This window comes from Penaeus vannamei, chromosome 22 (assembly GCF_042767895.1).
Source record: "Penaeus vannamei isolate JL-2024 chromosome 22, ASM4276789v1, whole genome shotgun sequence".
Classification (NCBI taxonomy): Eukaryota; Metazoa; Arthropoda; class Malacostraca; order Decapoda; family Penaeidae; genus Penaeus; species Penaeus vannamei.
The window spans coordinates 3304183-3316563 of record NC_091570.1 but is presented as its reverse complement, the minus strand read 5'-3'; the positions used below and the strand labels follow the sequence as shown (position 1 = coordinate 3316563).

Below are 12381 nucleotides of genomic sequence, written 5' to 3'. Positions count from 1 at the left end.
TTAGTGGATGATAAGGCCACCTTTACCCTATAACCCAGTAATCAATTATCATTCATTGGGATAATCTAATCAGAACTTACCAAGAAGATGGTTATCACATTGACTGCATTTTTACTTGCTAGAATATTTTTCTTCAAAAACCTAATCATTCTTTATTTTGGAAAGTTTTGCAAGAAGGGAATATTCATAAAAGGCTACCAGAAATTTTATATTGCAAGTGTTTGCAGTGTGTGCCTATTTAACTTCCCATAATAGGTTCCGTCTTATAAAAAATATATGTGCAATAATGATTGACAGTACCTGTGTATTATCATTAAAAAAGAAAAAAAAAATTGTAAGGGTACACATGTTCTTCCTGTCCTTTTCACAGAACAGTATTTATGACGTCCACAGAGGAGAGAGGAAGAGTATCACTCCTTTTTATCTCGTACATTTTGCGTCAATTAGTGAGCAGTGTGTTGAAAGCTGAGAAAGTATTTAGATAGTCAGCTGTTCTTCCTGTCCTATTTGGTGACAATATTAATTAAGATTGGAACAAGGCATTTCTTGTCCATTCTAGGAAAAGTGCCTCCCAAGCTTTGAGAAATTAATACACTACTGAAAGCTAGATTTTACCATTTCCATGTGTAAAATTAATGGTATTTGTTATAGATCACAGAAGATTGTGAATCAGATAGGTCGATAGAGTGCGGAAGACAAAAATAGCGAAACCTTGAATTTCTTGATAGTACTAGTATATTACATGTTTCGGTTGCCATGTTACTTATTGCATAAAGTGTTGTAATGGTTGGCTCTCCATCTCTCTCTCTCTCTCTCTCTCCCTCTTTCTTCATAAAAATACTTTATCTGCCAGTAGTGTTTACAGAGTTACTCTGGCGCCAACTCAGAGATAAGACCATGATAGCAAGTTCGTTTGCTGTGATATGGGATAGCCTATATTTAGTACATATTATTATGAATTGTTATGATCAGCTCGTTAAATCTCTGTTAGTGATCAAGAGACGTCAGGCACCGCATGTTATACATTTGAATAAGTATTTTTGTATTGAACAGTGGTGCCATGGAGAAACTTTTTTTTTTATCTGTATGTGGAGATTAAATAGAGTGCAGATATTATTGTTTTTTTCGATTGATCTGATAACAGGTTTCATTGTTTGGTTAAGTGATTCACATGTTTTGATTTCAGTCCTGTTTTTGTATTACGTAAGGTGTGTGTGTATGTATATTTATATATATATGACTCATTTTCCTGTTGAATGGTTTGCTATGATTTTCTTCTTTATTGTTATCTTGGTTCTGTGTTCTTTGTTTTGTCTGTCTTTCCTGTCTTCTTTCTTCTCTTCTCTCTTAGACATCTCCTTTTTCTTTCATCTCTTCTCTCTTTCTTTCCTTTTTCACCTTTTTTAATTCTCTTTCATTTCCTTCACCTCCTCTTTACTCATCTGCCACGTTCTCGTTTTGCACCTCTTCAATAGAGATTTTTTCCCCCACTTAAATACGCAGATACCTGAAACTTTCCCAAGAGAATTACGTCAGAACCAACAATGTTAAAGATATTATAGTAATTAAACTTCAAGGACAGATAAGATAATACTTGAAGTGAGGCGAGAAGAGATTGTAATGACGGTGGTGTTCATGATGATGATGAGGGTAATGAATAATTATATGGAAGGCCCGTGAAAGGAAAAGTGGCCTTTACACTAGCATGAATACGGATTGATGGACGGGACTATGAATGGATGCAGAGTAACCATTCTCTGAGTAATGCAATTTTTTTCTTTTTTCTTCTCTTTTTCTTTTCTTTTATTTTATTTTATTTTATTTTATTTTATTTTATTTTCTCTTCTTTTCTTTTCTTTTCTTTTTTTTTCTTTTCTTGATGTTGCTTTTGTAAGGTTCTAGTGTAACAAAGAAAAGATACTCTGGGTTGGAGTTCAAATATTTGTATGTGGCTGGATAAAAGTGCCTGGAGTTAGAAATATTATAGGTTTTAAGTTCCCTGCATTACCTGCTTCATACCTCCACTTGCTGTATGTGACTTTTTTTTTTTTTTTTCCATTTTACCTCTAAATAGATAGATAATATATATGTATTCAGTAGATAATTAGTCATTGAAAGAAGAAAAAATCATGTGTCTCATCTTCATGCTACATTCCATTATATTAAATACTTCTTTCTCTTATTTCACCTTACAGGGAAGGCATACTTTTTGGCATGGGCAACCCCCTGCTGGACATCTGCGTCAACAGCAACGAGGACTTCCTAAAGAAATACGACTTGGAGGCCAACAATGCGATCCTGGCTGAGGACAAGCACATTCCCATGTACAAAGAGATGGCAGAGATGGAAGGTGTGGAGTACATTGCCGGAGGAGCCACACAGAACTCCATGAGAGTAGCACAGGTAAGGGGGGTACATTCTGTATGCACTCTTAACTATCGTGGTATGGTTTTGGTTTTGTTTTATTTCATGGTATCGTCCTTTTCTTTATTTTTTTTTCAGCCTTCCACTTTTTTCACTAACTCTTCCTTCTCCTCTCTCTTTCTCTTTCTCTTTCTTTCTCTCTCTCTCTCTCTCTCTCTCTCTCTCTCTCTCTCTCTCTCTCTCTCTCTCTCTCTCTCTCTCTCTCTCTCTCTCTCTCTCTCTCTCTCTCTCTCTCTCTCTCTCTCTCTCTCTCTCTCTCTCTCTCTCCCCCCCCCCCCCTTCCCTAATATTACACAATGACAAATTTTCTCTCATAAAGATTAATTCCATCAGTATGAATCATCATTTCCAAGCTACACTTTGGAACTTCACTGGGGGAGGGAGTGGACGCAGATTAAGAGTTAGCCAAAGCCTTTGAACTTAGTGTGATATCTGTCTGTTGATAAACGAGATGAAAGGATTAGGCTGTCAGAGGAGAGCCATCTAAGTAGAGGGCTTGGACTTCGCGTCATTAGTGACTGGATATTTTTTTTTTTCTTTTTTTTTTTTTTTATGTTTTCTTCCTCCTGTCATACTCTCTCCTTCTCTCTCTCTTTTTTTCTCTCTCTCCTTCTCTTTCTTTTTTTCTCTCTCCTTCTCTTTCTTTTTCTCTCTCTCCTTCTCTTTCTTTTTCTCTCTCTCCTTCTCTTTCTTTTTCTCTCTCTCCTTCTCTTTCTTTTTCTCTCTCTCCTTCTCTTTCTTTTTCTCTCTCTCCTTCTCTTTCTTTTTCTCTCTCTCCTTCTCTTTCTTTTTCTCTCTCTCCTTCTCTTTCTTTTTCTCTCTCTCCTTCTCTTTCTTTTTCTCTTTCTCCTTCTCTTTCTCTCTCTCTCTCTCTTTCTTTCGTTCTCTCTCTTTCTCTTTCTCTCTCTCTCTCTCCTTCTCTTTCTTTTTCTCTCTCTCCTTCTCTTTCTTTTTCTCTCTCTCCTTCTCTTTCCCTTTCTCTCTCCTTCTCTTTCTCTTTCTCTCTCCTTCTTTCTCTTTCTCTCTCCTTCTCTTTCTCTTTCTCTCTCCTTCTCTTTCTCTTTCTCTCTCCTTCTCTTTCTCTTTCTCTCTCCTTCTCTTTCTTTTTCTCTCTCTCTGCATTCCTCCTGCTCTTTGTTTTTCCCTCTCTCTGCATTCCTCCTTCTCTCTCTTTTTCTCTCTCTCTGCATTCCTCCTTCTCTTTCTTTTTCTCTCTCCTCTAAATTTTCTCTCTCTCATCTTTTTTCTCTCTCTCCTTCTCTTTCTTTCTCTCTTTCCTTCTCTTTCTCTCTCTCTCTCTCCTTCTTTCTTTTTCTCTCTCTCCTTCTCTTTCTTTTTCTCTTTCTCCTTCTTCTTTTTCTCTCTCTCCTTCTTTCTTTTTCTCTCTCTTCTTCTCTTTCTTTTTCTCTCTCTTCTTCTCTTTCTTTTTCTCTCTCTCCTTCTCTTTCTTTTTCTCTCTCTCCTTCTCTTTCTTTTTCTCTCTCTCCTTCTCTTTCATTTTCTCTCTCTCCTTCTCTTTCTTTTTCTCTCTCTCCTTCTCTTTCTTTCTCCTCTCTCCTTCTCTTTCTTTCTTCTCTCTCCTTCTCTTTCTTTCTTCTCTCTCCTTCTCTTTCTTTCTTCTCTCTCCTTCTCTTTCTTTCTTCTCTCTCCTTCTCTTTCTTTCTTCTCTCTCCTTCTCTTTCTTTCTCTCTCTCTCCTTCTCTTTCCTTTTCTCTTTCTCTCTCTGTCTGTCTGTCTCTCTATCTCTCTCTCTCTCTCTTTCTTTCTTTCTCTCTCTCTCTCTCTCTCTCTCTCTTTCATTCTCTCTCTCTCTCTCTCTCTCTCTCTCTCTCTCTCTCTCTCTCTCTCTCTCTCTCTCTCTCTCTCTCTCTCTCTCTCTCTTTCATTCTCTCTCTCTTTCTTTCTCTCTCTCTCTTTTTTGTCTCTTTCTCTCTCTCTCTCTCTCTCTCTCTCTTTCTTTCTCTCTCTCTCTCTCTCTCTCTCTCTCTCTCTCTCTCTCTCTCTCTCTCTCTCTCTCTCTCTCTCTCTCTCTCTCTCTCTCTCTCTCTCTCTCTCTCTCTCTCTCTCTCTCTCTCTCTCTCTCCTTCTCTCTCTCTCTCTCTCTCCTTCTCTCTCTCTCTCGCTCCCTCCCTCCCTCCCCCAAATTTTACAAGTATACTCTGTCTTGCTTTCTTCTCCAGAATACCAAATATTCATACCATTCGATAGCTTCATTTCCAAAGTCTCTGTCTCTCGAACTTCTCTAATGTGATGTATTCCTTTTCAACATCTTTTCCTGCCGACCCTCACCAGTCTTGCTCTCTTCTCCAACAGTGGATCCTCAGAGAACCTAAGTGCGCCACCTTCATGGGATCCATCGGCAAGGACGAGTTTGGCAAGACGTTAGCGAAAAAGGCCGAGGAAGCGGGCGTTGTTGTGCGTTATCAGAAGCAGGACGACCATTCCACAGGTACGGGGTTAGCCGGATGTGGCTGGAATACAAGTTTAAGTATATTTCTCTTTTAGATAGTGTTGGTATTTTTTACTTGTTTATTCTATTTCATTATTGTTTTTATTATTATTATTATTATTATTATTATTACTAGTTTTTTTTTCACTTGTAATTATGTAAATTACCTGTTGCTTTGGCAGGTAATTTACCTCTGTATGTAAATTTTGCAGGTTTATTAATTCTTTTTCTCTTCTTCCTTTTCTTCTTTCATTCTTCTCTTTAGTGAGTAGTATCAGTGCTTAAGCCTACGATTGCTTTCTGCACATACATACATTTTTTAATTGTCTTCTTTATATTGTTTTTTGCTTTCCTTATTTTTCACATCCTTTTTCTGTGCATATTGGCAAGTGCATTTCACTTTTGTCTATATTTTTATATGTACATTTATTAGTCTTAGATAAAACTTTTCTTTAACAGCAAAAATTAATGGCTTTTTCTTCCCTTCAAAGTAAAAAGAAAATTTTAAAAAAATAATTAATAAACTTCCTGCTTCATTTTTCTGCATTATGATGAATTAAGTGATAACACTAGTTTTGAGGCCCCTTCCAACCCCCCAAAAACACTCCCCTATACCTCTTCCTCCCCTTCTCTCTTTCCTTGTCTTTCTTTTTCTTTCTCACTTGCCCTCTATATTCTCTGTACTGTCTCTTTCTCCTCTCCTTTTTTTGTATCTACTATTTTCTTCTCCTTATTCCATCTATTAGTTTTTTTGGTTTTGTTTTTTTCTTTACTTGTCTCTTTTCCTTCTCTTATTGTTTATCTGTAGTGTTATTCTTTCCCTGCCATCTCCTTTCCTGTCTCCAGTCATCCACCTCTCTCTTATTCTCTATTTATGAGGGGGTTGCTAAGGGACAACCCCATGCTCTTTCTATCACCAGATTTCTTTTCCCATTCAACAAATAAGGGAAGAACTTTACCCACTTTGTCAGCACTTATGTTTATTATAAACATCCCAAAAATATAACAAAGTGGATGTCTGCACTCCTCTGTTGTTTTTTCTGTTGGCAAACTTCTCCCCCATATTCAGGATATCACAAGGTATACCTTTATTCACCTTACTCTGCCTCACTCTCCCTCCCTCATGCTAACACAACACCAAGTCTCATACACCGTCATGGCCTGCCCACACGCCCTCTCAAGACCTCAGTTGCTTCAAGGTCCAGTCTGCCAGCATGCACCTCTCCTGAGCCCAGTCCTTTCCTCTCCCCTGCAGGTACATGTGCTGTAATTGTGACAAAGAGTGGAACATGCAGGTCACTTGTAGCCAATCTTGCTGCCGCCAATCACTTCACCAAGTCCCACCTGGAAATTGCCGAGAACAAAGCCCTTATGGAGAAGGCCAACTTCTACTATATCTCAGTGAGTTCTAGGGGCTTTCTAGTTAGGTTTTTACTTGATGTTTAATTATTAGTTTTATTAAGTACTGTATTTATATATATTTGTATTTTTTCTTTGTAACTTTTGGTTCTTTTTACAAAGGTGTAGGCTAAAGAGCTCCTATAATTTATCAGTTATTGATTCTGGATAGTATTTCTTCCATGATAGAATTATAAAAAACAGCAATAACAAAATTTTTATTTGCTTCAGTCATTCATTCTGCTTAATCACTTAGGTGAAAGTAGCATGTACAATTTCTTCATTGATCTGTTTAATTTTTACTTGAGACATCTTACTTTGTCAATCATTAAGAATAATTTGCCCAAACTATGTATGAAAGCTGAATATAGTACAAAATATGGAAATTGTCATTCTCTGGATTATGTATGAACCAAAAACAACTTTCCTATCCTGTGTGCAGAGGAGCTTAAACCTGTGCTGTAATGGATTGGACATTCATTATATCAGCCATCAATCTAAAAGTCTTTAACTAGCTTGTTCTTTTCTCTCATAATGTCCCTTCTCACCCCAAGGGATTCTTCCTCACTGTGTCACCCGAGTCAATCCTGATGGTGGGCGAACACGCCTGTGAGAACAACAAGGTGTTTTGTATGAACCTGTCAGCCCCATTCCTGTGCGAGTTCTTCAAGGACCCCATGATGAAGGCCTTCCCATACATTGACATCCTCTTTGGAAATGAGACAGTGAGTTGTGGTGGTAGTGTTCCTTCTTTTAGATTCTTTTTGTGTATATATGTTCTGCTGCTGTGGGATTTCTTTGGAGTGGTGGATTCTTAACCCTGTGCTGCGGGTGGCGTGTATATATGTGCCATGCCCACTGTGAGTTTAGTTTATTGATTGTCATTACACTTAGATGGCCCTAAAAGTACTAAATCATAAATGATCCAGTGACGAGTTTTACCTGTCTCTCCTGTTTACCCTTTTCCTTGATTTTCAGAAAGATTTTCTTATATAGCATATTGCTATTAGTAATGTCAATAGCATTATAATAATGTAATGTCTATAAAGATAAGTATTGATATTGATATTACTAGGAAAAAATATATATTCAGTCCAAAACCTTAAGGAAAAGTAAAATTATGTCACAAGGTCTATTAGTGGATTCATTTGTGGCAAAGCACTTGAGGTCATCAGTGTGTAGACACATTTCACAAAACAATACAACAGTGAACACCATTTTCTCAGTAGCATAGGGTTTTTGGACAATTTGGAGGTAAACCTTTCATCTTATAACTTCATTTTATATCATGAGAGATTGTAATACGAAATATCAGTGTTAAAATATTTTTGTCTGTTCAGGGCTAATATGTATATTGCAGGATTCTTCATATTCAATGTTGACAACAAACCCAAAGGGAGGAGAGACTTGCTAAGTTAAAAGAATATAAGAGAAAATGTTCGCCCATTAGAGTAAAATTTTATTCACAAACCAGTCTTATGTGGATAGTTAAATCACAATCATATTTTGAGATTAATTGTGTAATTTCCCCTTCCTCTGTACAGTTGAATAATGTTTGTAAGACATTTAGAAAAGTTCTCTTCAGAAATTCTTTGCCATATGTGTAACTCATTGTTATTTTTCATAATTTACAGGAAGCTGCCAAGTTTGCAGAGATCCACGAATTTGGTACAACAGATGTAAAAGACATAGCCCTTAAGACAGCTGCCTTGCCCAAGAAGAACTCCAAGAGAGAACGTATTGTTGTGTTCACTCAAGGAGCAGAGGACATTATCGTAGCAAGAGGTTAGTTGAATTTTCATTGTTTTGCTTCTATTTTTTCTTATTCTTTTTCCCTCTTTAGTATTAATATAATAAACCTAAGGTTTAATTTTAAATTTGTTTCATGTGACCAAAATTCTGAACATAATTTAGGGTACACATATACCAGAGGAATAAAGATAAAATCACATTACTCTTTGACATTTTCCTGAAGTTCAGAGTGTACAAAATTGAATTTTTCTAAAGGTAAGAGTGAACAGAATTGATGCTAAGGTATACCTAATTTTTCAGGTGGCAAGATCACACAATTCCCTGTAGTCAGACTCCCCACTGAGAAGCTCATCGACACAAATGGTGCTGGTGATGCTTTTGTCGGAGGTAAGCTTTCCAGAGTGACTGAGGTTGAATAAATTTACTTATTTTTTCTTTAACTTTTTGAAAATTGATTGATAGTAAAATGTTCAGGTTGTGCAATAGGGGCACTTAGGGTCAAAATTGATTGTGCTGAGTTTGAAGCCACTAGGAAAATATTATTTTTGGCTTATTATTGTACTGTTGCTAGTGGGTTAAGAGCTGTGGAAGGCAAGAAGTACTAGTATTTATTAGTGAAAAATGTAACACCACACTGGACAAGCAGGACTTACTGTTTATCATCTATTTTTGCCTGCTGTTATTTGCCTTCACCCTATGTTGGAATGACTAGTCACACTTAATATGGAAAAAAAAGAAAGCTAACAAGAGAATATAAGTAGAGAAATTGAGAAGGAAATAGAAACCGTGACAATTCAACATGGTAAAACTTGGCATCAGACGGAAAGGGATTTGGAGAGAAAGTTGTGAAAATCTCAAGAAGGCCGTGACACAAGAATTGAACATGACCTGATGTAAAGAAAGAAGAGAAGAGTGAGAGACAGGAGGGTTTTTTTTTTTTTGGGGGGGGGGGGGGGGTATGCTCTGAAGCCATTTATTTAGTTAACTTATAAATTTGGGAAAAGATAAGGTTATTCTGGCTTACCAGAAGTAATAACCCAGTTAAGATAACCATTTTCATGACATGGATGTCTTTAAATCGAGCTTAATTAACATTGTTCCAGTTTATTTTCCATTTACAACCCTTTTTCCTTTTTTTCTTTTCTTTTCTTTTCTTTTTTTATTTATATTTATCAAGTTTCACATTTATTTCACATTCTCTTTCCTTTCCTTGCAGGCTTCATATCCCAGCTGGTCCAGGGGAAGCCTGTAGAGTCTTGCATAAAGTGCGGCATATGGGCAGCCACCGAGATCATTCAGAGATCCGGATGCAGTTTTCCAGCAGATCTCCACTATACTGAATAAAATGTCTGTTCTTTGGCTTAGATTTTTTTCTATCTTTTTTTTTTGGTAAATATCTAGAGGCCAATAAACCCTTAGGACTCTGATAGATAAATATAGAAAATACTTTCTTAAAATGAGGGCATTTATGTTATTTGTAAATGCTACTTGTGTTTTTATTGTTCCTTTCAAGGCAAAGTTTTGAAAGTCTTTTATAAATGAAAGATCGTACTTGTTATTTGTTAAACAAAGGTCTTTTTATAAACTTCAGACGATGAAAGTTTAGTTCTTTCCTTTTTTCCTTTCATACATAATGTGCCAAATAAATAAGTATGCTAAATTATGGATACAAATTGCATGCATTCTGGCTGTCAACTATTTCAGTGGAATACATTTCTACAATTTAAAAAAATATAACCACCTTGTCATTGTGTATATTATTATGACATTAATACTCAGTCATAATAATCAAATATATGTGAAAATCACTTGTACTTATAGTCCATTCTATGAACTTTAGCACAGAAATTGCAGGTTTCAGGAAATTAACTTTTGAGAGGACTGTTGGCTCAGATCCGTATGTGGCATCAAAATTTATTATTATAAAGTATACCAATTTTTGGATTGACTACGGCCTCTTTTTCACATTGTCCATAGAACAGACTATATGTCAAGTATATGCTTTCATATGCTTGAATAAAATTTACTTGTTTACATAAAACTCTGCAAAAAAATATATATATATATTTAGACATAAAAGTATTTGGTATAACAATTCAATATTGTACCTTAAATGTGAAATAATAAACCAGAACATTCATATACACAAGATGCTAGTGTATGTAAATTACAAGGTAAACTATATACTTGGAGTGAGAATTAACTTAACCCATTAATGCGGGGTAAAAAATTAGGCTAGTGGTATTATCGTGGAGTTGTTGCCGTACATAGATAGTTTTCCAGCTCACACAGTAATGTGCGGGCAACATTAGGCACCTAAAAGCTTATATTTTGATATCATTTTAAAGAAAAACAAAAAAGTGAATGTTTACCTTCCCTCTGGGTGCTTTTGCCAAAAAGTCTTACCACACAAATGAGGCTGCCACTCTCAGAAATACAAGCTCCATCTGATGAGCTTACAGCGGTGGAATCGTTGTGATGTGATGCCACCTGCTACTTGGTCCACAGCAGCCATGGCATCTACGTACATGCCATCCAGCGGCATGGGTTTAAACTAATCACTCAACCAGTAATTAATTTCCTTCAGTTTTGTTGAATATTTAATGGACATGTGGAATCCCCAAACAAAAGCCTGATAATAATCAAATGATATAAACCCTTACTTATTGTCAAATATCAAAATAACCCATTGGTGACAGAATCTCCACCTGCAAAACTGAGCCACGAGCAAGGGATTGCCTGCAGTCAACCACTCAAATGAAAAATCAGATGCACAGAAAGCATCTATTTACCTCCCTCTGTGTACTTTAGCTGTGGCATACATGATTTTCTATTATTTGAGATGAATACAAGGCTATAACCCCACATTTGAGTGGCTATAGTTCCTGACCAGCTGCACCTACAACCAAATGAGAACAACTGTTAAGGCTGCACAACTTATAGCTGGCTGACCATGAATTAAGTGTTTCCATATACAAAATGACTGATAAAAAGTTTCATGCTAACATCTATAGGATAATTATGTAGTAATTTTGAAATTACAAGCTGAATATGAAGTTCAATATTTTATATATATTTGTATGTTTTACTAATGTATTAAATTGTTCCACATATTACAACACATAGGTACACATGTATGTTATATCTATTAAGGCTACAACATGTATTCCAGTTGATTTATATAGTATTACATAAGAAATTTTCACACTACCATAGGGTTTAAGAACATCAATCAATGTTAAATTATCAATTCTCTTTTTTTATATGTTACATCATGAAAAATATTTTGATTTGTGCTGAAAATATGAGAGGAAAGGAAAATTCTCTTATTAATTTTTAAAAAATGCACATGACAATAGAAGATATTTCATTGACATTTCTTTTTCTTACCGCTTATTTGTTAACTCTACAGATAATATGGCAAAAGATCTCACTATTTCACTTTTTTTTTAGCCTAAATGTAAATCACAGAGAAAATCAACAGAAAATGATAAAAGCATACTGACAATTTTAAACCTTTTTTTCAGAAGTCTGCATAGTACATAGCTCATTTTCAAATTATTTAAAGTGTAATTATACAAACCAGATTTTTTTCTTTCTTTCTTTAGGGGGTGTCACAAAATGGTAATTTAACAAAACCTCTCAACATTCCCTTAGTAAATTTATTCAAGCTCAAGATGTCCCTCCAGAATTTTATGGGACCATTTTACTTTACCTTAGGGATTTTTTCTATTGGTGTCTGTAGGGAAAAGCATTTAATTAGATAATGATAAAATATTTTTTGAAAGATCGATAATGGCAGATACATACCACAAAGAAATGAAACAGGAACCAACTAACCCATATTTATTTGACTTTGAAAAAGGGACCAAAAGTTTTTTTTTTGAGGTGGTCTCCTCTTATAAAACATGAAATCTTGAAATCATCTCATGAAACACTTTTAAAAAATCAAATCAAATTAAATCTTTCTTTTCAAAATATTACATAACAAAATTTGTCTGACAATATTTTTGTATACATTGTTTACATGATGATACAGTGAAGATTGTTAGGAATAGAATAAACAAATTTGTTATTTTTGCATATTAATTAAATATAAGTTAATTTTATTTATTTGATATTCACCCATTCTTTCACTCCCTCCTACCCCACTCACTCACAAATACTAAAGAAAACAAGACAAAACACCTACATTCATTTTCTAGCTCTCCAAAATTATGCTTTCATAAAAATACAACATACAGTTTAACCATATTTTATTTTATGATTAAATTAGCAAAATTAAGTCCAATAGTAAATCCTCACCAGAGGTCTTTCTAAATGTGATAAAACTCACAAGTTGAAAATGATATGCAGAA

At 35.3% G+C, this 12381-nt stretch overlaps 1 protein-coding gene across 5 annotated transcripts in view; it reads left to right on the top strand.

Annotated features, from left to right (window-relative positions):
• Adk2 (Adenosine kinase 2) overlaps window positions 1–9382 on the top strand; it is a 53182-nt gene extending 43800 nt beyond the window's left edge. For all 5 annotated transcript variants that reach the window (XM_070136417.1, XM_070136415.1, XM_070136414.1 and 2 more), the window contains 7 exons: window positions 2196–2403; window positions 4738–4873; window positions 6129–6274; window positions 6826–6996; window positions 7906–8056; window positions 8324–8410; window positions 9240–9382. In XM_070136417.1, coding sequence (XP_069992518.1) covers window positions 2196–2403; window positions 4738–4873; window positions 6129–6274; window positions 6826–6996; window positions 7906–8056; window positions 8324–8410; window positions 9240–9367 — 1027 coding nt within the window. In that variant the 3' untranslated portion in view covers window positions 9368–9382. The remainder of the gene's footprint in view (window positions 1–2195; window positions 2404–4737; window positions 4874–6128; window positions 6275–6825; window positions 6997–7905; window positions 8057–8323; window positions 8411–9239) is intronic.
• Window positions 9383–12381: the final 2999 nt, after the last annotated feature.